General features: G+C 35.7%; 1 protein-coding gene across 13 annotated transcripts in view; it reads right to left on the bottom strand.

The window, feature by feature from the left end:
- LOC123546025 (zinc finger protein 557-like) overlaps window positions 1-26,410 on the bottom strand; it is a 110,376-nt gene that overhangs the window by 71,052 nt on the left and 12,914 nt on the right. The window contains exons 4-5 of one of the 13 annotated variants that reach the window (XM_053550993.1): window positions 6,322-6,528; window positions 4,583-5,649 (exon numbers count right to left, since the gene is read on the bottom strand). The exons of 10 other annotated variants lie outside the window; for them this stretch is intronic. In XM_053550993.1, coding sequence (XP_053406968.1) covers window positions 5,370-5,649; window positions 6,322-6,528 — 487 coding nt within the window. In that variant the 3' untranslated portion in view covers window positions 4,583-5,369. Of the gene's footprint in view, window positions 1-4,582; window positions 5,650-6,321; window positions 6,529-14,816; window positions 16,757-18,993; window positions 19,174-20,744; window positions 24,717-26,410 lie in introns of those variants that run through there. 2 more of the 13 variants (XM_053550995.1, XM_053550996.1) reach the window with 2 other exon arrangements.

A 26,410-nucleotide genomic window follows, 5' to 3' on the forward strand; every position in this document is an offset into this window, starting at 1 on the left:
CTACCAATGTTACTACAGTGGAGTCCGCTTATTTGCATACCCAATTTGTCAAAGCAAAATATGCGAATAACCGGGCTATTCATTTATCCGAATACACGTATAATTTTATGGCATCTGTTTCCGTATGCTTCGGCTGCTCTAGGAGCAATGGTTATTACTTTGAATCAATACGGCAACATTAATTGGAAAATGTGTCACTAATGGAGTGATTAATCATACCTGTGTATGTTTTAAACAAATAAAGCTGTAAACGACAATACTGTTGAAGTATTTTCGACGAATTGATAGCGAAAAGTACTGTCCTAATTATATTATGTACTGTAAACATGAAGGGGATGAATGCGACACATTTTGGCACACAGTAGACCTTCACGCAGATCAAGTTCTTAAGGAAACTCGATTTTAAACAGTGCTAGTGCGAAAATGGGATACAGTACGTTGAACTTTGCTGTAATCCCCAGGATTTTGACAAAAGCAAATAAAATTCTTATACCGGAATTTGGCAACGGGGAGATGACCATAAAAATTGCCGATGCTACTGAAGACAAAGATTTCGCACTGGCTAATCTTTCTCTAGATGCATCAGCAAATAGTCCATGTCCTAAAAGTATGAGAACTTTAATACCACATAAATTTGCAGCAGATCCGTTTTCACCAACGCAAACTCTGGAGAACACGATTATAAATGACAACATATTAAAATAGACTATGAAACTGAAATTCAAGAGTGTCTGCCTGAAGTAATAAAGGTCTTGCATGAATGTGGACAACTAGAGAATTGGGTAAAATTTCATCGCTTGATTAAAAATGAAAGTTTCCATTAAACAATATTGCTTTCCATCTTTTTACGGATGTGTGTAGGTTCTACAGCTTAAAGTCTGTTACAGCTACAAAATACAGCCCAGTTGTAAAAAGGTTTTAGAGATAGGTTATTACCTTTTTCACAGAAATTTTTTGAATTTCATGAGTGGCCCAAAGAATGCTGGAAACCAATAAATCCAGAAAACACCAGAATTAACTTTGCAGCTTTTTTCTTTTGATTAGAAAAGCAGCTTGTGATGAATGTAAACCCGGAATTTTACACGTTCTGGAAAAATTCTGCTGACCAGACTAATGATCTTAAAACATACAAGTTATGTGAAGATGGTAAAAAGATAAATGATGGTAGATGTAAAAAGGGTGGGGATGTTGACCTCTTTGAATTTGAACAATCTCCAACTCTAAAAGGCAGAAAAGACCATCTTGATAAGGAAATTGCAGTTACACATAGTGTTTGTGATCAACTGACCAATTTAGAAGTTCTGGGAAAGTATATATTAGATCAACTCTCAGAAAGTGATAAAGATGACATTATATCTTTGCTAAAGACACTCATCGTCCAAATAAGTAATCAAATTCGAGATCTACGGAAGGTCAAAATGAATAAAAGTAATGTTTTAGAAAAACTTTAAGCGAGCTCAGGTTCTGACTGGCGTAAATCAAATTTTGTGTATGTAATAAGTGCACTGCAAACCGATTTGCATGACAACTGTCTAATTACACATGATTTACTATAATCAGTAAATGAATTAGGATATGTTATTTCTACTATGAATGGCACTTCGCATTTGAACACAATGCACATCATCACGGTGACATGTGAATCCGTCTCAAACATCAAGAGAACTATGTCCATATGTCCGATATTTCAGACACTTCCCCAGCATACACAGATCCACATTTTGTAGAACAAGGAAGCGAAGAATGGCAACAGCTCAAGAAATCAGCGAAAGTAACCAAATGCACCCTGAATAATGCTGTTGGACTAGGTTCATTAAAACAACAGCAAGAACATTCTGACAAAGTTATTTTCAACAATTTTAAAGGCTGAAGCACATTTTGCTGATACAGAAGAGAGAACTAGAACTGTCACAGGAGTGACGAATACCACCACAATACGGTCTTGTCACAGAAGAATGGCAACCATAAGAAAGACACGGCCACAAGAAGGTGCAATTTCAATGGAACTTGACCTGTTTTTTATGATGTCACACCTGTGTACCAAAAACATTTAAATCTGTCAAGAGCTGTCACTGGAGTGTTTAATGACTCCAATGGTGGGTGAATATTGCACAATAGCTTGAGTCTGTGTTAAAAAATATCAAATAATAAAAGAGGTGACTCTGTCTGCTGAATTACACCTTTAATGTGTCTGAATACTGTTTGTATTATTCTTTAAGATATAACACTAGATCTTCAGTCCGAGATCAAAATGCCATATCTTGGCAACATAGAAAATAAATAGAAAAATATCACATTGAAATAATAAAATCACATAAGTACTTTAACCCTTACCCTGCTATATTTCTAAAATGGACTGGTCCATCATTCAATATGGGCAATACCATTTATTATTTGAAGGGGTGTTTGCTGAAAATTTACTGAATGAATAGCGAACAGTGCAGACCATGATCAGCCTGCACGGATGTGCCGGCTGATCTTGGTCTGCACTGGTCGCAAAGGCAGAAATATTTGCCACCAGCAGACTAAAGGTTAAACATTGTATTAAAGTAGAAACAAGAGCACCGCCTTGCGGGTGCTGACGCTCATCTGATTTTTTTTGTATAATAGAAATATTGTCCTACCCATGATTTTCTAAGTCTAAAAAGGGCCATCACTCTTGCAAAAAGCAGGATAGAGTTATGTTTCTTGATGTACAGTGTCCACTTATGATGGTGAAAAACTGTTGCAAGTTTTAAAGCAATAGCTTTGATAGTTTATGAGAAAAGTTGACTTAAACATAATATTCAACCAAGAAAATGATTTTTCTAAGTCCAAAAAGGGCAATAATTATTGCAAAAAGCAGGATGGAGTTATGTTGCTTGCTGTACAGGGTCAGCTTATGATGGTGAACAAGAGTTGCAAGTTTTAAAGCAATAGCTTCGATAGTTTAAGAGAAAAAGTTGACCTAAACATAAAACTTAACCAAGAAATCTGATATTTTCTAAGTCCAAAAGGGGCCATAAATCTTGCAAAAAGCAGGATGGAGTTATGTTTCTTGCTGTACAGGGTCAGCTTATGATGGTGAACAAGTGTTGCAAGTTTTAAAGGAATAGCTTTGATAGTTTAGGATAAAAGCTGACCTAAACATAAAACTTAACCAAGAAAACTGATTTTCTAAGTCCAAAAGGGGCAATAATTCTTGCAAAAAGCAAGATGGAGTTATGTTTCTTGATGTACAGGGTCTGCTTATGATGGTGAACAAGTATTCCAAGTTTCAAAGCAATAGCTTTGATAGTTTAGGAGAAAAGTTGACCTAAACATAAAACTTAACCAAGAAATCTGATATTTTCTAAGTACAAAAGGGGCCATAAATCTTGCAAAAAGCAAGATGGAGTTATGTTTCTTGCTATACAGGGTCAGCTTATGATGGTGAACAAGTATTCCAAGTTTCAAAGCAATAGCTTTGATAGTTTAGGAGAAAAGCTGACCTAAACATAAAACTTAACCAGGCAACGCCGACGCAGACGCCGACACCGACGCCGACGCCGACAACCGCTCAAGTGATGACAATAACTCATCATTTTTTTTCAAAAAATCAGATGAGCTAATAAAAATGAACACATGTAAAGACCGTTTGAGTGCAATGAAAACTAACCTTTTTGATATTGTTCTCTTGATGCCCCCCAGTGGCATCCTTGTTGATAGATTTTGCACCTTCATCCAAAACGAAGTCAAGGTCAAGGTCAAAATGAGGTCAGATGAGGAATGGTCACAGTTTACATCTGTATTAGTATCAACTCAATCTTGTAAGGGGTATTGATGCTAGATGAAACGGTCCCATTTGGTTAACTAAGAGATGGCCCATATAAAGCAACCTAAGTCCAAAATGAGGTCAAGGTCAAGGTCAAACTGAGGTCAGGTGATGTTTGAAGATGAGGAATGGTCACAGTTTACATCTGTACTAGTATCAATTCATTCTTGTAAAGGGGACTGATGCTAGACGAAACAGTCCCATTTGGTTAACCAAGAGATGGAGCATACAAAACAACCTAAGTCCAAAATGAGGTCAAGGTCAAAAACTGAGGTCACGTGATGTCTGAAAATGAGGAATGGTCACAGGTTACATCTGCATAAGTATCAAGTCATTCTAGTAAGGGGTATTGATGCTAGATGAAACAGTCCCATTTGGTTAACCCGTCAGATGGACGGATGAACGAATGAACGGACAGGACAATCACTATATGCCTCCCGCATCAGTACATGCTGGGGGCATAAAAATATGTCTGGAATGGTATTAGCAGCATATAAGCAGATACACCTATAAAAGAATGAAATATATTCATCAGCTTTTATGCAAGAGAGCAAAAATTATGGACTCAAACGGTCTATATTTATTTACTATTTTTAATCGACTGAGACGAATGGAAAATGTAGCATAACTGACCTTTTTGTCAAATTGCGGATTATCACAACTTGTTTTATCAATGTATCATTTCTATCAACTCTGTATCACTTTGTCACAAAGAAATATTCACAAAACTTTGAGAAACACATGTCCAATGGTGGATTCGAATTTAGGACACCATGAGTATTTGAATACGCCCATTTAAATGCGAAGACTGTTTTTTAAATCTGACAGAAACATCATCAAGTGGTTATACTCGAATTCAAAATACAGTCATAGGCTTATCATGTATTGCAAATCAAAACAAAATCACAGGTGTGTATTTATTTTAATACTTAAGAAGGTTAGAATCTCCCATTACATGTAATATTCATGCTACAAACTGTAATTTTTCAGTATATAATGATTCCTGAGTAAGGCTACCAAAAAACTGATTCTAAGGTATTATAATCAGGTGAAAATGGCGGTGACTGTGTATTTCATTATCCCAGTAACACTCCTCTTTCAACAACAAACAAAATTCCAGCTAGTCTATACCTAAAAATACTTAATTGTATGGAAATATGAAATACATGTATTTTGCAATTATTATCTCATCATGCGGCAGTTTTCCTTTCATCTTTCTTATGCTATTTTTAGTAACCCTCAATGTGACGTCAAAAACTGTACTGACGTATGAAAAATTGTATTGATATACAGTAGCTGAAGTTTTTTATTCTTTTCCTATATCAAAATACTTTGTGACCTTCAATTACATACCAAAACTAAACATCTACTGATTTATTCCAAAATGTACATCAAACATTTATTTTATTTTTCCAATGCTTTTTATTATTTATAAGCATTGCTTTTTTCACCAACCAGCAAAATTAGCGGAGCCTGGCCATAGACATCCGTTATGAGTGGTCGAATTAATAACGAATTTAAGCATAGTACACTGCCAATTTCACCCAACAATATTACCTTAACTGGTCATAATCATCTAAGCACATTTTTTCTTATGTTTAGCCAAAGATGATCGCCATCTGTAACTTTGTCCACACACGTCACATTTATATTTACACTCTTCGGCATGCAAAGCTTTTGAATGATATTCAAGATCACATTTTCTGTTAAACTTAGCGCCGCATGTCTTGCACATATGCTGCTTGGGTTTTGGGTTGCCACACTCTTTTGCATGTTTCACATGGTTGACCTTACTGCAAAATTCTTTTCCACAATTACCGGTACTGCAGCTAAGCTTTTTCGCCCCGTGTCTAGCCCTGGAAGCAAAACAAGGAAGAAATCACACCTACTTAGATCTACTTATTAGACTCAACTTTTATTTTTTCTACATCATTTTGAGTACCTTTTTAATTTCTGTAATATGTTTCTTAATTTTCAGGTATATAAGCTCATTTTGTGGAGGTGACGGCAAGGTTACATTATGTCAGATCCAGCCTGATCCGATATCACTGCCCACGTTCTAAGGAAACAGTTTCTTACTCGTCAGAAAATTGTGAATTTGTGTAACGCCGTTTTCAATAATCTTTCTAAAATATATGGCGGTCAGTTAACCTTTCCTGGGCAAGCTTTGCCGACCTGGTTAAACAGTACTGCGTGCATACTATTTCCACATGTAACTGACAATTTCTCTACGGGCCAGGCACAGAAGTAGAATGTGAATGGCCGTAAGAAGAATTTCATGACCAATAACAATGGAAATATTATGCCGCACACGGGGATCAAACTGCATCGCCAGAATGATAGTCCTGTGCTTGATAGGTTGCTTTTAGCATTTATTTCGGAAAGTACAAAGGCCAACGGCCCATACACAATATACAACATATATAATATAATATACATCTTTACAATTATGTTAATTGAGCTAACCAGGCAGGCCCCGAAAATTGTGAAGGGTTGTTTAATTACAAAATAATGCCAAATATGTTTACCTCATATGAGTGTCCAAATCATCCTTCTTGTTATACTTTTTACCGCATGATCCCATTGGACAAACATATGGCTGGTTCTCCTCATGTATTTTTATGTGCACTGACAGGGTTTTTCGACTGCAGAAGTGTTTCCCACACCTACTACAGAGGTTGGGTCCATCTAGCCTATGGAAGGAATCTTCCATAGGGATTATACTAGTAAATTCTCTGAAACAACAAAAATATTAAGACTGGTGAAACGACAATGAGCAGAAGACGTTCACTGGCTGCTGACAGGAAAACTTCATCATAAGTATGATGGGCCTTATTCAAAGATTTGGTATATATCCACCCAAGGTGATGTTTTGCAATATGCAAGTATATATATGTATTGTGGCATGGGTGTGGAATTCCTATGTCCGACTTGTCTGACTAGGGACTTCTCGTCAGCGGACAAGTGCATTTTTTCATTCCGTTTGTCCATGGACAAGCATACAGTTTCAGGTATAAATTTAACAAAAAGCAAGAATAATTTAGTAACGCTGTTCCTAGAAGTTAATGAAGATGATAAAATAATCTTATCTAAGAAATTCATGTTTTACCCACTGAGGGCCTCTGGATTGCTGCAGTTTTGGAAAAACCATACACTTGCGTCTAATTTAGCATCTTTTTCCACATTCTGATTGGCTCTTGGCCTCAGTCTCGCGTGATTTTGCACACGGTAACTCTATGACTAGAAACCCAGGAAACGTTAACAATTCTTGCAAACTTTTTGACAAATTTGCTAATAGAATGTTGGTTGCCGATAGTCAGGTAATAACAAAAATCAAAAGCACAGAGAGATTGCCAGTACGTTTCAAAACAAGCCAGATCATTTCAAGAGTTTCAGCTGGCTTCGCACGGGCATTGCATTTTTGTTTTACTGAATCTGTTAAGGTTCCCCAGCCTTGCGGATGCAACTTCAGCCTTGTACACAGGCAAAAGTTGGTCACAATTACAGTAATATACTGTATCATGTTTGCTTTTTTTTCTACCTGTAGATCATAAAAATAGTTGCCCGAAATAGTGGATTATCGGCAGTTTAGTGCAGGTTTTAATGTTGAAAATCAAACAAGTGAATTTTGACTGCGGGCAAGTGGATTTTTTGTCTCACTTGTCCAGTGAAAAACATCTTGATTTCGTCAAGCAGAAATGCAACAAACAAAGCACAAAGCCACCCCAGAATGCAGAAAGAAAAGGTGAACAGAACAATGGGACAATAATAAAGCAAATGTCTTCTCAAAGTAACCAACAAATTAAGGTCGTCTAAAGTAAGAATATGAAAGAATAGATCTATCTATGCAAATATATTTAACATCCAAAATGACTTTGATTCAAATGAGCTAAAAACAGAAACCAGTTCATTATAATCTTTAAATAATCTGTTGAAAAATGGTGTTAAATGCTCACCCCCCCCCACTCCCCCAAAAAAAATAATCTTTGAAATTCTGTCTGGCTTACAGAGACTAAAGATTTTTTATTTTTTAAAAAAAAAACATCGAAAAACTGGCAGCCAGATGTTGAAATATAGACCAGATTAATTATTCTAAGTTCTGAGGCAACTGGCGATTGTGCCAGGATTTTGTCTTCTTTCCAATATACTTCTTCGAAAGAAAATCTTTAATTTCTGTCTTCTTGCTGTATACTTTCAGCCGACGTCTGTCTGTAAACAGACAGCAAAACACCGGCCTTCTGCGCGTACACTCGGCAAATTTTTAAACGAGTATCTTTTAAAGAAATATGCAGTTTTCAGGGAACTGGCTGTCTATGTACACAGTTTATGTGTACTTCATAAACTGACATAAATTGCGCAAGGAAGGGATGAAAAAATCGAAAAACTGAGTCTCCCCTTGCTTGAAATTATTTTCCGTTGTTTTTGTTGCATTCAAGGGCAAAGTCTAGAAAATCTAGCTGTCGTCTCAGGTAATGGTATACAGCCAATGAAAGAAAAATGTCAGTGCCATGTTATACAACAAAAATTATCCCCATAAAGAAAATATTCACAGAGAAATCAATGAACAAATAAGGAGCCTTTCATCAACATCCTCTTTACTTTTTCTTGCCGTACACCTGGTCATGTGACAGCATACAGTGACATACCTGTCTAAAATATTCGGAGCTAAACTAAAAAAGTCCTTTGCCTGATAATAAATAGTCAGGAGATGCCTATTTAATAAAAAAAGTCTGAGTAGCTTAACCACTGTGACGATGCTACAGTTAAAGTTTGATAAAGATCCATCAACCCGTTTAATATGAGTAAAGGTCATTTACTGGTATTTCTATTTTTAGATCTAGCAGCCGCTAAAAGGAGCCAAGTGTCCCCATTTAAACAAATTTTAAAATGGACCTTACAATGATGCTGCAGCCAAAGTTTGATGAAGATCCTCTATTTTTAGCTCTAGTGGACACAGAAAGGGGCCAAGTGACCACATCTGAACAGAATTTGGAGAGGACCTTATAATGACGCTAAAGATAAAGTCTGATGTAAATCCATCAAGCGGTTCATGAGAAGAAGTCCACATTTAAAGATATTTCTATCTTTAGCTCTAGTGGCCTCAGAAAGGGGCCAAGTGCCCACATCTGAAAAGAACTGGGAGAGGACCTTACACTGATGTTTAAGGTCCAGTCTGATGAAGATCCATCAAGCAGTTCATGTCATTGATAAGAAGTAAATGATATATGACATTTCTACCTTTGGCTCTAGTGGCCCCCTAAAATTTGAATAAGAAACTTGAAGAAGGCATTTTAATGTTTTTCTTTTTTTGGCTCTGGTGGCTCCTTAAGGGTCCAAACTAAAAGATTTGAACAACCTTGACAGAGGACCATTCCAGGATGGTACTGACCAAGTTTGGTGCGATTCTGACTGGTAGTTTCAGAGATGTCATCTGAGGACAAGTGTGGAAAATCGGACAGACAACGGATGGTGAGCAATCACAATAGCTCACCCTGCACACTTTGTATTTGTGCTCAGGTGAAATAAAGAGAGGAACACTGAAATCAAAAGTCTGAAGGACCTGAGAATTGGCTACTGACTAATGTAGTAGAAAGAATCACATTGACGTGTATGAGGGCAATGATAGCTCAGAATGTTTAAGTATGTTAGGCTATTAAACTTTACTCTGATATATTTGGGCAAGTACTCTTCTGAAAAGTCATACTTGACAAGCTGATATATATTTTCAGTAATGTACTCAACAAGAGACCCTCAACAATGTTAAAATAACTCCAACTTTCATCTGTTCTTCTTTTTCTTATCAAGGTGAAAAAACAAGCAAATTCAGTGAATTAAAATGATCCTGCCTGTAAGCTGTTTTGTGAATGGCAGGAGTATAGTTTGAAGATATTCACAAGTTATGTACAAAAGTATTGTGAAACAGTTTGTTGGTTCTTATTTAGAGGTTAGTCTAAACTTTATATTTAACAAGCAACACAAAATATTGAGGGCTATACAAAAATGTTAATGGAATGAAGCAAAGCATACTGCCTGTATTTAAACTTCATTCACATGTACAATAATATGTAAATACAAACAGTAACTACTGTATTAAAGTCAACTTGGAGTTTAAGTTTGTACCAGGAACTTTTGCGCAAATATTAACGATTTATATTTGGTTTCATTTTAAGACAAGAGATCACAGAGTGATCTTGGCGCCCACCAATGTGCCATTTCTGAGTGTTCCAAATTTCAAGACTTACTGACTAGCTCAAGGTCAAATTTCATTTCCGTACACAACACTGTGCATGTGGTCCAAATTCGAAAGCTGTAGCTTGAGAAATGTGAAAGTAGGTCACTAGATCAATCTTAAGGTCAAAGTTCAATTCGGTACACAAAACTATGCAAGTGGTCCAAATTTGAAGGCTGTAGCTTGAGAAATGTGAAAGTAGGTCACTAAGTCAAAATCAAGGTCAAATTTCACTTCAGAAACAAATCTATGCATGTAGTCCAAAATTGAAGCCTGTACCTTCAAAAATGTGAAAGTAGGTCACTAGGTCAATGTCAAGGTAAAAGTTTGTTTCGATACACAATCCTATTCATGTGGTCTAAATTTGAAGTCTGTAGCTACAGAAATGTGAAAGTAGGTCACTAGGTCAATCTTTAGGTCAAAGTTCATTTCGGTACACAAAACTATGCAAGTGGTCCAAATTTGAAGGCTGTAGCTTGAGAAATGTGAAAGTAGGTCACTAGGTCAATGTAAAGGTCAAAGTTTGTTTTGGTACACAAAACCATGCATGTGGTCTAAATTTGAAGCCTGTAGCTACAGAAATGTGAAAGTAGGTCACTAGGTCAATCTTAAGGTCAAAGTTCATTTCGGTACACAAAACTACGCAAGTGGTCCAAATTTGAAGGCTGTAGCTTGAGAAATGTGAAAGTAGGTCACTAGGTCAAAATCAAGGTCAAATTTCATTTCGGAACACAAAATTATGCATGTGGTCTAAATTTGAAGCATGTACCTTCAAAAATGTGAAAGTAGGTCACTAGGTCAATGTCAAGGTCAAAGTTTATTTCAGTGCACAGAACTATGCATGTGGTCCAAATTTGAAAGTTGTAGCTACAGAAATGTGAAAGTAGGTCACTAGGTCAAGATCAAGGTCAACTCATGTCAAGGTTCATCTTGCCACTCAAAACTAAACATGTGGTCCAAATCTGAATGTTGTAGGTTATTGACAAGAAGTTTTTAAAAGCTTTTCCCTATATAAGTCTATATGAACCATGTGACCCCAGGGCGGGGCCATATTTGACCCTAGGGGGATAATTTTAACAAACTTGGTAGAGAACCACCAGGCGATGCTACATTACAATATCAAAGCCCTAGGCTTTGTGGTTTGGACAAGAAGATTTTCAAAGTTTTTCCCTATATAAGTCTATGTAAACCATGTGACCCCCGGGGCAGGGCCATATTTGACCCTAGGGGGATAATTTGAACAATCTTAGTAGAAGACCACTAGATGATGTCACATACAAAATATCAAAGCCCTAGGCCCTGTGGTTTTGGACAAGAGGTTTTTCAAAGTTTTTCCCTATATAAGTCTATATAAACCATGTGACCCCTGGGGTGGGGCCATATTAGACCCCAGGGAAATAATTTCAATCATCTTGGTAGAGGACCACTAGATGATGCTTCATACCAAATATCAAAGCCCTAGGCTCTGTGGTTTTGGGCAAGAAGATTTTCAAAGTTTTTCCCTATATAAATCTATGTAAATTATAGAAATAAACAAAGGGCCATAACTTAATAAAAATTTGTTGAACCAGTCTGATTTTCAGGGGGACACAACTAGGGTACCAATACATCATTCTGACAAAGTTTGGTCAAAATCCCCCTGGTAGTTTCTGAGGAGATGCGATAACGAGAAATTGTTAACGGAAGGACGGACGGACGGACGGACGGACGGAAGGACGCCGGACCACGGACGCAGAGTGATTTGAATAGCCCACCATCTGATGATGGTGGGCTAAAAATGTAAGAAATTGAATTATACATGCTTTTCTTGTTTAACAGGTCATTTTACTATCGAACCAGCCGGAAGACAGTTTACAAGCTGGTGGACAAATCTGACATGTTTTCACAGAGCGACGAGCAGATGACAGATCCATACAACGTGCCCACTGATGAACGTTGTACATTGGAAGTGAAGTAATAATCTACATTCATTTGAAAAATAACTATAATAATAATAATAATAATAATAGGGGAAATTCTTGTCTGTAATCTAACTGAAATAATCTTTACACCAGTAAAAAAAAAACTTCATGGGAACCGCATTTGTATTACAAAATAATTTAATAAACTCTGAAGAGATCCTTCGAAAACAAGACAGCAAAACCAATATCGAAAAGTGCAAACTAGATTTGACTGAGTCTGTTAATAAGCAATTATGAGTAAAGCAAAACTATCCAGTCCAAAAGGGGATCCCTTGGTGTTCGGTGGGACAGCAGTGCAAGGCGAAATGAAAGCAAAATCCTTCCGACTGAAGAATGGGGCTTGACTACTGATGATACACAGAATGTGTTCATGTTACTTGACATTGCTGCTTTTCTCAAGGGAGACAACCAAAAATCAAGGCTGCTGGTCACATAGGAATTTTCTTTCAAAATTCTATTTCAGACATTACCACGAATCAATAGACCAAGTTTGAAGACATTTTGTACATTGGAAATGTTAGTTATTATACACTCAGTAAACTCTGTTGTAGACCTTTAAGGCTATGCATCATGATGTAGACTGGACTTTTCCTGGGGCAGGTCGTTTAAACAATCCTAACATTTTACAACTAACACATTTCAGAGCTTTCAGCTTCATTTTTATTATTTTTAAAGACATGTAACTTCATGTATAATCATACCTAAATAAAATAAAAGTCATACTAATTATATGATTGTAAAATAATCTATAAAGGATGTCCCGAAAATTTGTTCCATGAATATTTGGTTTGCATTATACCATGTCTCTACATTGCGAGTAAGAAATTATATTTTTCTAAAACAATAGTTCATTATGTGCTAAAAGAACTTTAACTTTTGTAAACTAAAAAGGATGTGCAAAGTATTTAAAATATGTACAGTACTTCAGAAATGATGGATTTCAGATAAAATTAAACGCTTACACCAGTTTTGCCGATGACTGTGAATGAAACAGACGATTTTATAATTTTGTATTTCGAAACTTCAAAATAATTTCTTTCAGTAACTGTTCCTCATGTAGAAACTTAGTTGTATATATTGCCAACTGTGTCCTCTGTACTACAATTCCTTCAATTTTAATGGTTGTATATATAGCTACTATATTTTTAGAGCTATTGAAAAACCAGAACAAACTTTCTGGACACTCATTTTATATTACATTGCAAAATTAATGCGAGAATTGTATTCTATCCATTGATCGCTTTATCGTATTTTTCTTAAAGACCCAATGTTTTACTGTAAATAACGTGAATAAGTCTTAATAAACCAACAGTACTTTTCTTTTCAGAACATCGAAAATCGAAGGACTTCGTTAATACCTCTCAATTCCGTAATTTCTGGTTTTGCATTAAAATAAGTATGAAGTAAATTTGTTTGTTACTTAAAGAAGACTGAATAATGTATATTTCAACTGAATTCCATCATATATTGCTTTCACTTATGCCTTCTTATGTCTACTTCATAACAAAAATATCATACCCGCGGAAATTTACGAAATAAGTTGCAGACTTGGTCTAAAATAATAAGCTCATAATATTATATTACATTATTATATATAAAGCAAATGTGTTAATTTAAAATATATGTCATGTATTGATATATACATCATTTTACAAGAGCAACAATACTAAGAGCTCCAGATAAGATGCGTATTTGCGTAAATACGTTTTGAAATTTACAAAAAATGCATTTAAAATCAAACCTACGCATACTGATACGCATTGAAAAAACGGGATACCTGTTTTACTCGACTGAAGTGCATAATCCAATTTTATCGTAAATCAAGCACATCCTTTTTTGTAATCAAGTACAACAAACAACAAGAGCTGTCGGAGGACAGCAAGGCTCGACTATTCAACAGCCTTGTCGACTGAATGAATAAGAAAGTCGAAAAAGGGGCTTAATTTAAAAAAAGCAAAATAAGGTTATGGAACCTGCATAGTGCTTATCAGCTCATGACAGTGGACAAGTGTGTGAAGTTTCAATCCATTCCCATTAGTGGGTACTGAGATACCAGCTTACATATAAGAATTTAACCCAAAACTCCTAAGTTTAAAAAGGGGCATAATTTTTGTAAAATACAAAGTTGAGTTATTGACCCTTTGCACTGCATGTCATATCATGACAGTGAACAAGTGTGTGAAGTTTCAATCCTTTCCCATTAGTGGATACTGAGATACCAGCTTACATACAAAACCTTAACCAAAAAATTCTAAGTCGAAAAAGGGGCATAATTTTGTAAAAAAGCAATATAGAGTTATGGAACCTGCTTTATGTATGTCAGATCATGACAGTGAACAAGTGTGTGAAGTTTCAATCCATTCCCACAAGTGGTTACTGAGATACCAGCTTACATACAAAACCTTAACCAAATATTTCTAAGTCAAAAAAGGGGCATAATTTTGTAAAAAAGCAAAATAGAGTTATGAAACCTGTGCAATGTAAGTCAATTTATCACAGTGAATAAGTGAGTGAAGTTTCAATCCATTCCCACAAGTGGTTGCTGAGATACCAGCTTACATACAAAAACTTAACCAAATCGGGACGCGGACGTGGACGCGGACGCCGATGCATGGGCGAGTCCAATAGCTCTAATATTCTATGAATAGTCGAGCTAAAAATGGCGTCTCATACGATATCGTAATGTAAAATAATGCCATTTTCTTCTTCAAGTATATTAAAGTATGTGACAAGAGATGACTCGGACAATGCCCATCGCTAAGCACATGATCTATGATATACTACGGGTAACTGTTGAAAAAGCCGAAGCACCATACATGTGGTTGTTTCTGAAAAAAAAAAAAAAAAAAAAACATTGACAGTCAAAGTATCACTGGCTGTTGATATATCGCAGTGGTCAGTAACAGAAATTAATATGTAGTGTAAGATGTAACGTATGCAGTAAACAAAATGTTAAAACTATTTGAATGAAGGCTCAAAAAATATTCAGGAAGACAGCATTGGTCGACAAAGGCACTTCAGCGGAGCACATGAATATCAGAAAATTATACAAAAAAACAGTTATTATTATTACCCTTTTAAATGATTTTGAATTCTGAAAAACCATTTAGAATTCTAAAATACCCTTTCGAAAAAATATCTAGGAGTAAAATACCCTTTGAAAAAAAAAAACTAGAGGGTAAAATACCCTTTAACCTAAATTCTTATCTGGAGCTCTGAATACTTATTTATAGTCAATACTCTGAACTTTACAATACTATACAATACTGGCATTTATTAAATCAGAGTAAATTACAGCTTAATGCAAATCACAAGACAAAATTTAAATGTTAATTAAAATTACAAACATTAGAACTTAATATGTTTTATTTGTCTTTTGACGACTGACCTTTTATCTTGTAACATGATATATACAGATCTAGATTTAAGTATTTCAAGCCTCGTAAATACTACGCTTCCCTTTACTCAGATCGGAAATTTTAAAATTTTACATTTAAAGAAGAGCTTTCATCACGCTCTACAGTGCTTGACTCTGAATTAGAGCTTTGCCAGTAAAAATTTTATAAAACTTTAACCAAGATATTCTAAGTTAAAAAGGGTCACAACTCTGTCAAATTCAAATCAGAGTTATGGGAATTGTTTCTCCTGGTGTAGACTTTGATAGTAAATAACTATTTAAAGTTCCAAGTCAATGGCTTTGGTAGTAACAGAATCTGATATAATTTGACTTCATCAAAAACTTTAACAATGCACTTTGTCTCAATGGCCTTTATGACTATGTGAAGTTTCAATCAAATGCCATTAATACTTTTCAAGTTATACTCCGGACAAAAGTGTGACGGATGGACTGATGGAAGGACGGAGAGAACGGCAACTATATTTTCGCCCTTCGGGGAGCACAAAAATATCAGACAGGCACGAGTGTTGTATCATGACAAAAATGCTATTTGACTAAATGACTAGGAATGCACCACAATATATCGAGATCAACACAGTATTGTTTAACATCAATAAAACACATATTACATATTTTAACTGTTTAAACAAAAACACACCTTGAATTGTACGTTGATCATCATCGGAACTTTTAAGCCCCGCATTTCAAAAAAATATCAGAAAACGAGAACATGTCTATTATAGATTTTTCTAAGTATTCACAGATAGGCGTCAGGGTGGATTAAAATACAAATGACTTTTTATTTTGAAAAAAAAACACCTGAAAACTATGGAGACCGTTGAAATCAACATAACTATGTGAAAAGATTACCCACAAATACATGTCAGTGCAATAATTCAGTAAGTGCTTATTTGGTACCTAGTATCAAGTTCAAATACTGAGTTATTGCTCTGGTAAGATTACAAAGAATATTGATCTCTAGAAAATTTGTTACAGGCAAATAATTGAAATTTCACCTCCTCTAGCAAAAACTTAAGTAAAACTTTGGTAGAACAAAATAACAAAACATGGACAACAGAAGCTTCAGTAACAATTTTCAATCACTCCCATGACGTTGCCTTATATGCCGACTCAGCGATGACCTGTGCTTATACATTGCACCACACTGTGGGCAGGCCAGACTCCGATTGTCTGCATGACTGCGCATGTGCTCTGTGAGTTCAGGACGCGTTGCTGCATGATGGCTGCAAATGTCACAACTGAAAGCCCTACGATTGTTCTCCCTCCTCTCGTGAGCCTTTAAGTCTGATATTGTCGAAAATGTCTTACTGCATGTCAAACAGACATATTTCTTTGTTGAATCATGCTCTCTGCATCTGAAAATTAATGGAAATAATATAGTGATGCTTTTCAACTTTTGATAAAAATATTATACACTTTTGTCATAATTATCTGCATATCTGGGAGTCATGTCACAAATAAATACAAAAATTATAATCATTGCTTCAGAATTGTTATATACACAACTGGAGAGGTCAAGAGCTGGTGTGGTGGCCGTGAAAAGTCACCCTGTCCTCTCATTTTTTTATTTTTTTATTTAACGTCACACCGACACATGATAAATCATATGGCGACTTTCCAGCTTTAATGGTGGAGAAAGACACCAGATGCCCCACTGTGCATTATTTTATCATGAGCGGGCACCGTTGGTAGAACCACCGACCTTCCATAAGCCAGCTGGATGGCTTCCTCAGATGAAGAATTCAACACCCCAAGTAAAACTCGAACCAGCATCGATGAGGGGCAAGTGATTTGAAGTCAGTGACCTTAACCACTCGGCCACGGAGGCCCCTCTCACTATTCTGGTCCTTCAGGATCATTGATGGATAAAATATCTCAAAAATACACTGCTCAAAACAAGTAAATGATCAGCTGATAATTTTCCATTGTCTTATTTTAAACCAACTGTAATTTTAGTACTTTTTCCTGTAACAAACTGATTCATACACTGCAGTTCTTCAGTCATTGAGGTTCTCTTACCAGTTAAGAGTTTAGTTGGTCATACGCCTTCGAGAGCTCATGGTATAAAATTTGTAAAGGTGCAATCTTTAAGAAAATGCACATTATTTTCAAAAGTTTCAAAATGTTATCAAAAGTTTATTTCTAAGAGTCTAACTTTTGTGTCCGAAAACAGTTTAAGGCTCCTGGAGATCAATACAGACATGTCAAAGTTTACTTTGTCTGGATATTTCTTAGAAAAACATATATCTCAAATCGTGATATAATCACATCATCAGTAAAATATTACTTTGGTAAAACTCTAGAGATAGTAGTGTTTTGCATGTAAATTAATGGGAAGTTATAACCAGTGTATTATCCTCATTAGCTTTACAGATGTAAAATTATAACAAGAGCACCGCCTTGCGGGTGCTGATGCTTATCTGATCTTTTTGTATAATAGAACAAGGAGCTGCGTTCAATAAACGCTTGATGCCCCCAGTGGCATTCTTATCGATAGATTTTGCACCTAAATCCAAAACGAGGTCAATGTCAAGATCAAACTGAGGTCAGGTGATGTTTGAAGATGAGGAATGGTCACAGTTTACATTTGTATTAGTATCAATTCATTCTTGTTAAGGGGTACTGATGCTAGACGAAATGGTCCCATTTGGTTAACCAAGAGATGGCCCATATAAAGCAACCTAAGTCCAAAATGAGGTCAAGGTCAAGGTCAAACTGAGGTCAGGTGATGTCTGAAGATGAGGAATTGTCACAGGTTACATCTGCATTAGTATCAAGTCATTCTAGTAGGACAGGACAATCACTATATGCCTCTCACATCAGTTAATGTTGGGGGCATAAAAATTGTCCTACCCATGATTTTCTAAGTTCAAAAAGGGGTCATAATTCTTGCAAAAAGCAGGATGGAGTTATGTTTTGTGATGTACAGAGTCAGCTTATGATGGTGAACAACTGTTGCAAGTTTCAAGTTTCAAAGCAATAGCTTTGATAGTAAAGGAGAAAAGTTTACCTAAACATAAAACTTAACCAATAAATCTGATATTTTCTAAGTCCAAAAGGGGCCATAATTCTTGCAAAAAGCAGGAGTTATGTTTCTTGCTGTACGGGGTCAGGTGATGATGGTGAACAAGTGTTGCAAGTTTTAAAGCAATAGCTTTGATAGTTTATGAGAAAAGCTGACCTAAACATAAAACTAATTCTTGCAAAAAGCAGGATGGAGTTACGTTTCTTGATGTACAGGGTCAGCTTATGATGGTGAACAACTGTTGCAAGTTTCAAAGCAATAGCCTTGATAGTTTAGGAGAAAAGCTGACCTAAACATAAAACTTAACCAAGAAATTTGATATTTTCTAAGTCCAAAAGGGGCCATAAATCTTGCAAAAAGCAGGACGGAGTTATGTTTCTTGCTGTACAGGGTCAGTTATTGTTGGTGAACAAGTGTTGCAAGTTTCAAAGCAATACCTTTGATCTATAGTTTAGGAGAAAAGCTGACCTAAACATAAAACTTAACCAGGCTACGCTGAAGCCGATCAAGTGACGACAATAACTCATCATTTTTTTTCAAAAAATCAGATTAGCTAAAAATAGTTACCTATGCCTATCAAGATCTCGCCGAGAGGTGAAACCCCTGTCACAGCAAGTAAAGGGAAAGGTTCCTACATGACTTTTCTCGTGCGTATGTAAATTTCGCCTGTGGCGGAAAGTCTTGCCACACTGGCTGCACATATTTGTGACGTTTGTGCTGACTGCATCAGCCATTCTGTGTTTGAATCTGCAATTAAAAGAAAACATCGTTAGCCAACTAAGTTATTATGACACGAAAGTTAATTTGAAAATTAAATACTAAATAAAATCTGAAAAGTAGATCCCTCGGAAGCACCAAGAACAAGGCAAACAGTGAAAACTGCAGACTCGGTTTGATTGAGTCTGTTTATGAGCAGTAATTGAAAAAGCTAAACTGCCCTCACCCCCGGACGTAAACTGGGCTGATTTTGCCGAAGTAATTTTTTCGTGATTTTTAAACATTTGAATATTTAGCGTTACGCCAGAAATAATGAATATGCAGGGTTTTCAATTAGCGCTTAAGTGAAAACCGATAATAGCTCTACATCAACATAACTGTTTTACTATGCTTCAAAGCCTGTGGTTATCCTAAAAATCACGCTCTAGCCTTTCAAGCTGCTGTCGTCGCATATGTAAGCTTCAGCTTGTTGCGATAGCATTTATTTTTTAGAACTAGCTGCAATAGCATACTTTTTCAGCTTGTTGCGATATCATTTATCTTCCAGAACTTGCCACAATACCTTTTTATCCTTGGTTTTACCTGAAAATAACGCCTTTAACGTGAAAAATAATCACTTGGTTTTACCTGAAAATAACGCCTTTAACGTGAAAAATAATCAACGTTTGTTTTGAGACAAGAAGTACCAAACCATTATGGCAATCTGAAGACTTAGCTGGAGAAAGTGAGTTTTTATGCAGTTCTGGAATCAACTTGGAGCGATAGCAAGAGAGATTTTGAGATTTTGGTCAGTTTGTCCCATATTCCAGCCAAACTAAAGCAGACACGGGCAGATGCTGTGTGGATGGTGTTATGCATTTATATAAAGACTTGCAACATACAAAAGACATTTTACAAAAATTCGTAACAAAATACTTACAACAAATTTTTCTTCTTGAATTGACGCTTTGTTGATAAAAAATGCTGGGCGCGATACCTACTGCATGACCCCACAGACCACATTATCATGCACCGTGATGAATATGGTTTTTATTTTCATCAAGTGGTATGAAATATTGTTTTTCCATACCTCGAGATGAAAATAACAAGCAGCTAACGCCTGACGGTGATTTGGCCGGGTTTTCCGAATTAGGTGATAATGAGCTATATCGAAGCAAAAAGGGAAAAAAGAAATGGACAGGCAGAAAATGAAATTAGAGAAATAAACTGGTGTAAAAAAGTAAAAAAAAAAAAAAAAATTTCAATGTTTATATCCCTGTGACTTTGACCTTTGACCCTGAAATCAATGGGGTCAGGTACACATCAAGACCAAGATACCATAAGTTTCAAGGTCCTAGGTGAAATGCTTGTCCAGATATTGAGTGGAAATCATTTTCAATGTTCAGGTCCCTGTGACCTTGACCTTTGACCCAGTGAGCCGAAATCAATAGGGGTCATGTACACACCAAGAACAGCATACCTATGAAGTTTCAAGGTCCTAGGTGAAATACTTGTCCAGATATTGAGCAGAAACCATTTTCAAATGATCAGGTCACTGTGACCTTGACCTTTGATCAAAACACCCTGAAATCAATAGGGTCATGTACACATCAAGACCAACATATCTGTGAAGTTTCAAGGTGCTAGTTGAGATACTTGCCCAGATATTGAATGAACAAAAAGGTTAACATGAGATTCATTATTCCATCCATCCGCCCATCCAGCCATCTATCAGCCCGGACAGACCTAATCTACAAGCCAGATTTTTCTTTGAAAACCCGGCCAAAAACAATTTCCATGCAAAAAACTTGAATTTTCCATTTATTATATACACAAATGATTTAAAACGTCTTTTATTTACATTTAGAATGAGCGACAACTACGATGATGCATCTTCCATACAGCCAAAATTTAGTACTGTTTCAGAAATAAACAAATAACGTTACCTCAATAAATGACAGCATCCACAAAGACATTAAATATGAAAGTGAAGTTGTATGAGTTGTGTACAACACGCAGTTCCCAATAATTTCAACATATTGTTGTGGTTTTCTTTTCTGGCGTTTCTCAAATGTTCTCCCGAGTAATGTCCCTTCGCGTAAGGTTAAGTGCCATGTACTCGTACAAATACCGGTTAGAATGCCCCATAGGCGGGCTGTGATCATTGTAAATTCTATATTTTGACTTGAAATAGTTTGCTTCACTATCCATATACAGTTTTTTCCCTTTCAAATGGTAAATATTCCAAAGTAACTGCCCAAGAAAATACAAAAGTAGTTCCGGAAAACCAGTGAAAGTATAACAATTATGTTTCACTGCAGTGAAAAATAAATAAAGTGAAAATTTGAATTATATTTCATCAACATTTTCCAGTATTTCACTAGTATGTATATAATAACGACCCTTTCACACATCTAGAAACAGTTAATTCCTCTCTTTGCTACAATCATTCCTTGTGGTTTGTATTGTATCGTGAAACTGTTTGGTATTTATTAAAATACCAGTAGTGTCTTAAAAAAGCAAAACTTCTTCCAACTACTAATTTATCACAACAAATAATTTGCAGGAATCTATAGGTAATATTCCATACTTCTGGAATTATTTCATCCACTTGTGGGACTTTTTATCTCCATAGCCCCACAGTATTTTCATTCTGGTACCAAACAAAATACATTAAATAGCACTTTGAGAAAGACTGAACAAGCTCACTCCAAATCTGACCATTTTTAAATAGATATGACCATGATGTTACTCACAACACTAGTCTTTTAAAATGTTAAGAATTTACATTTTTAAGAATCTATCATGTTACAGAGTCAACAGTCTGACATATTTTAATAAAATTACCCCCAGCACCTGTATCCTGATTGAAAACTGGTAACTGTTATGCATACTGTGAAATCATTAATATTTGTGGGGGACTAATTTTCTTTGATTTCGTGGTTGAATCAATTCACAAAATTTAATCCCAACGAACAAGAAAAATTCCCATTTATTTTATGTTCAAAAGTTGAAACCCATGATTTCATATCCACACGAAATTGCTGTTTTGACCAAAACCACGAAATTTCAGGCCCACGAAATCAAATGATTTCACAGTACATTAAAACAGGGGTGTAAAATTCTTTTTCACACCACTCGCCCTGCAGGACTAGTAGCTAGTAAAATCTACTCGCCCTTAGGGGACAGTCGCTCGCCCTAATAATTGACATTTTTAATACTGTCACGTTTTATGGAAGAAGTATTATGTACAACAAGCAAATTTCAAACATAACACATAGCTCATACACTGCATTTCCTTTTTGATTATTTATTTTTGTTACTCTTAAATTTCCTTTTCACACCAGACATTTTTCTTTCACTAATTTTGTCATCTCCACCATCAAGTTGCTTTCCATAATAACTGCATCGATAGTAAAAATAATCACAGACTAGCCCTAACCGTAGTTTCCCAAAGTGTCAGGAAAGTATTAAACATCAGTTATTTTCATTTTCTCAAGACTTATTTCCCGAAAAATAATTATTTTAAAAAGTGTCCTAAAAATATGGACACAATAATCATCATCCATCTACCCGTCTTGAAAGCGAAAAAAAAAAGTTGACGATCATCGGTAATTATTCTGTTGATAAACTAAGTATGGCCTGTTTTCATCATAAATTAACATCCTCTCAAAGAGCTCAAAGAGCGGTATCATGACATCTGAAGTGGAGATCAAAGCGGTATTGTTGCACGAGATTGTCATGGCATTACGTCATATTACAGTTTTCACGCCATGTGACCTATTTGCCCTCAAGGTATTTACATTATCGTTTGAGAAGAATATTTTATAAAAAAAAATACATGTACAAAGATTCATTTAAAACTTACTAAAAACTGCAACAACATCATTTTGTTTTATTTTAAAACCACATTTCTATTTATGTCCATGAGGTCACGTACCCTATTCCGCCGCACTAACAGAAACCTTTTTACCAAAAAAATCGTTTTACTCAATGTATTTAAATTACTGCCGCTTCTTCATTATTTAAGATTTTTTAATTCTGTTTTTTGTTCTTTCTGGTCAAAAGTCCGAATTTTATACCCATAGTATGTATCACTTATTTTCTCTTAGAAAGAAATCAGTAATTAAGATCGCGCTGTTTGAAATTAACAAATGATTATATGAAAATTCGACCGTTTTCATACAAATTTGCTTACATTTCCGTCGATATTTTATTGAAATCTTAGTAGAATTCAAATTGTATTACTTCTCAAGTGATGTTGAAAAACTGAAGCGATAATGTTAAAAAAATGAATGCACTACGCGAGTTTTTTTGTGTACGTGTCGACAAACAAAAGTAACGGAGATGTAAATTTGATATTACGATAGGTCGCACGTGCTCTCGGAATGGAAAATTACCGGCATGACGTTTTGATATCTTTATGATTCGCGGGTAAATTCCAGTCAATCAAAGTAGCAACTGAACTATCTCAAAGTTTGTTGACGTTTTTCAAGATGTAATTTCTGAATTTCATTAAAGCTACGACGTAAAAACCACTCGCCCGAACGGTCGAGTATACAGCGAGATCCACTCGTCCTATCCAGACTTTAACTCGCCAATGCGAGCGGGCGAGTGGAATTTTACACCCCTGATAAAAATATAAAGATGTTTAAGTCAAAATGTATTTGAAAAATCCTTGAGAAGCATAAAAACAATATTTCAGGGTGAGGGCAGAATAAATAGAAAATTATATTTTACAACATTGCAAATAAATCACATGATTGACTGAAAAGAAAAAACTTAAAAAATTGTGTCAAAACATATCTAAGTAGAACATACTTCAAAGCCGCCATTCTCTACGAAAGTTAACCATTAATAAGAAGTTATACCAGTTGTAATTTGCTACAGACAAGTTTTGTCCAAATTTGACAGAATTCATGGGACAATTTGTCTACATATCTTTGTAAAATTACACAGAAAAACAATCTGGCCATTCGAAATGTTTTGCCTACAAGACAGAACAAGCTTGAAATGTGCACCTCTTAAGTTATGGTGTTCAGAATGTTGCTTGAAAACAAACTGTTAGCAAAACCCAACTTTCTAGGGATCAATCAATTAGGATCATTGGGACCAATTCCCATCACTACGCAGAATGTTTTCCTTAGTTTATCTGCTGCTGGTATGTCCATCCTTTCTGTTCACCTTGTCTGCGCTTATACACTATTGAATTGCGTTTTTTCCATCGTGAAAGCCACCCACTTGAGGGCTTAAAGTCCTTTTTGTTCAACTGCTTTGCCAGCTCTGTGGCCTTCTTCTCCAGAATTGGGCCTGAAATAGGAAGGTCTTGGGTCTTTGCCTCAGTAAACCAGGTAGATAAAGCTTGCTCCACATCAACAGCTTTCCCAAAACGTTGCCTTTTTCTTTCTGGTTCACTGGTTGATTTGATTTTGGCTTTAATTTTATCCCTGTCTGCAGATATGCGTGACACCTGTGCTTGCGAACAGCCCAACTTTTTGGCAATTTCGACTTGTGAGAGTTTTTGTTCTAGCAATTTTAAAACTTCAATTCTGTCTGACAAAGACAAATCATTTCTTTTGCGTTTAAGTGACACCCTGCAAATGAACAAAAGCGAACATACAAAATGTTTTATTTTGACACTGCTTCCTGATACACAAGAGATTGAAAATGTACATGTAGAATACTGGTCAATCTATCACAAAAGAGTGAGAAGAAACTTGACAGAAAGGATTCTTCATTTATAAAGAAACATGTAGCTGGACAGATGTAAACTACATGTAATAATTCATTTAATAAAAAACAACGACGTTCTTTGATTCCCACAAATCTTGTTATGCTGGTTGACAGCTGCAGAAATCAAAGGGTATGAGCTGACCAAGTTGTTTTACGAACATTAAACACAATCCAAAAGTACAGTTTGTCCAGAGTTTTGCTAATTTCCAGACTTTACCTGTACATAAAGCAGAATGAGAACCAGTTCACCTGTATCGACAGGTTTCACTCACGGACTAATTACACATAGCTGTGCCGTCTATACCTCAACAGCAAGGACAGTAACAATGGTAAAAAACTAAAGTATGCCGATATCTATGTCTCAGGTAAAATAACAAGATAAGGTTTAGGAGAATATCACCAAAACACAGAAATATTTTATAAATGAATAACATCGTTACCAATATTTTACTTTACGGCAGAACATGTAATGGTCAGGTAAAATATTGGTAACGATGTTGTTCGTTTATAAAATATTTCTGTGTTTTGGTGATATACTCCTAAACCATAAGTTTAATTGAGCAAGTTCTTAATATGCACTGCTCCAATTCAGAAATATTCAATATAAGAATAGATATATTCTTCAATACCAGAGTGAGTGGTTTCAGGGCTTGAGCTAGGGAGCGACTTGAGCGAAATAGTCGCTTTGTAGCTCCCCACTTCGCTCTAATCTAACATCAAAGCGAAATTCAAGTCGCCCGATTTTTTCATCCACACTCCTCCAGTTATCCGCTATCGGCCTGTTGACACTTGACTGGAATACACGATAGCATAATTTAAGCTCCGCCTACTTCAGATTACGGAGAAGTGCGAAGGTGACACTTGTTTTGTAAACTGACTGCTGATAAACAAACAGTAGGGATTTATATTGCATAAGCTTACACATTCTTTTTTGACCATTAGAAAGTATTTTACCGTGTTTGGCTCCAGTAATTTCCTGAAATCCACTTAATTTTACTCCTATTTTTTAAAACCCAAACTTAAGTCTTAAAGTTTAGAAACATAATATTATAACTGACACTTCTGTGACTAAAATAATGAAACTGAAATTTACCCAAATTTTTTACACCTGCCATCAGAAACTGGGTTAAACCTGTTTGACAACTGTTTCTTTTAATGTGTGCGGACACCAGCATATCAAAGAGACACCAGCAGATCAAAGAAGATGTGTATTCCGTGTGATGTCATAGTGATGTCACTGCTATTGACATGTATTTAATTCACATACTCCTTATTTAAAGTGACTGACTTTGAGTGCATTAGCACTGGGAGCTTGATTTATTTATTTTTTTTGCTGATATGGAATTAACTTTTTTTAATTGTATTCATATTTAAAGGGTTTTCTTGGTTTGGACAATCATTGCAAGAGTGAAAAAAACAACTTGAATTTGCAGTTTAATCACATTAGATTCACAAGATTAAAAATGATAAGAAAACAGAAACACTGACATTTTTAGTGAATTTGTTATTTACTTTAAATTAATAGACTTTGTAAATAATAAAAAATTTAAAGCAT

Source organism: Mercenaria mercenaria, chromosome 9 (genome assembly GCF_021730395.1).
Source record: "Mercenaria mercenaria strain notata chromosome 9, MADL_Memer_1, whole genome shotgun sequence".
NCBI classification, from domain to species: domain Eukaryota; kingdom Metazoa; phylum Mollusca; class Bivalvia; order Venerida; family Veneridae; genus Mercenaria; species Mercenaria mercenaria.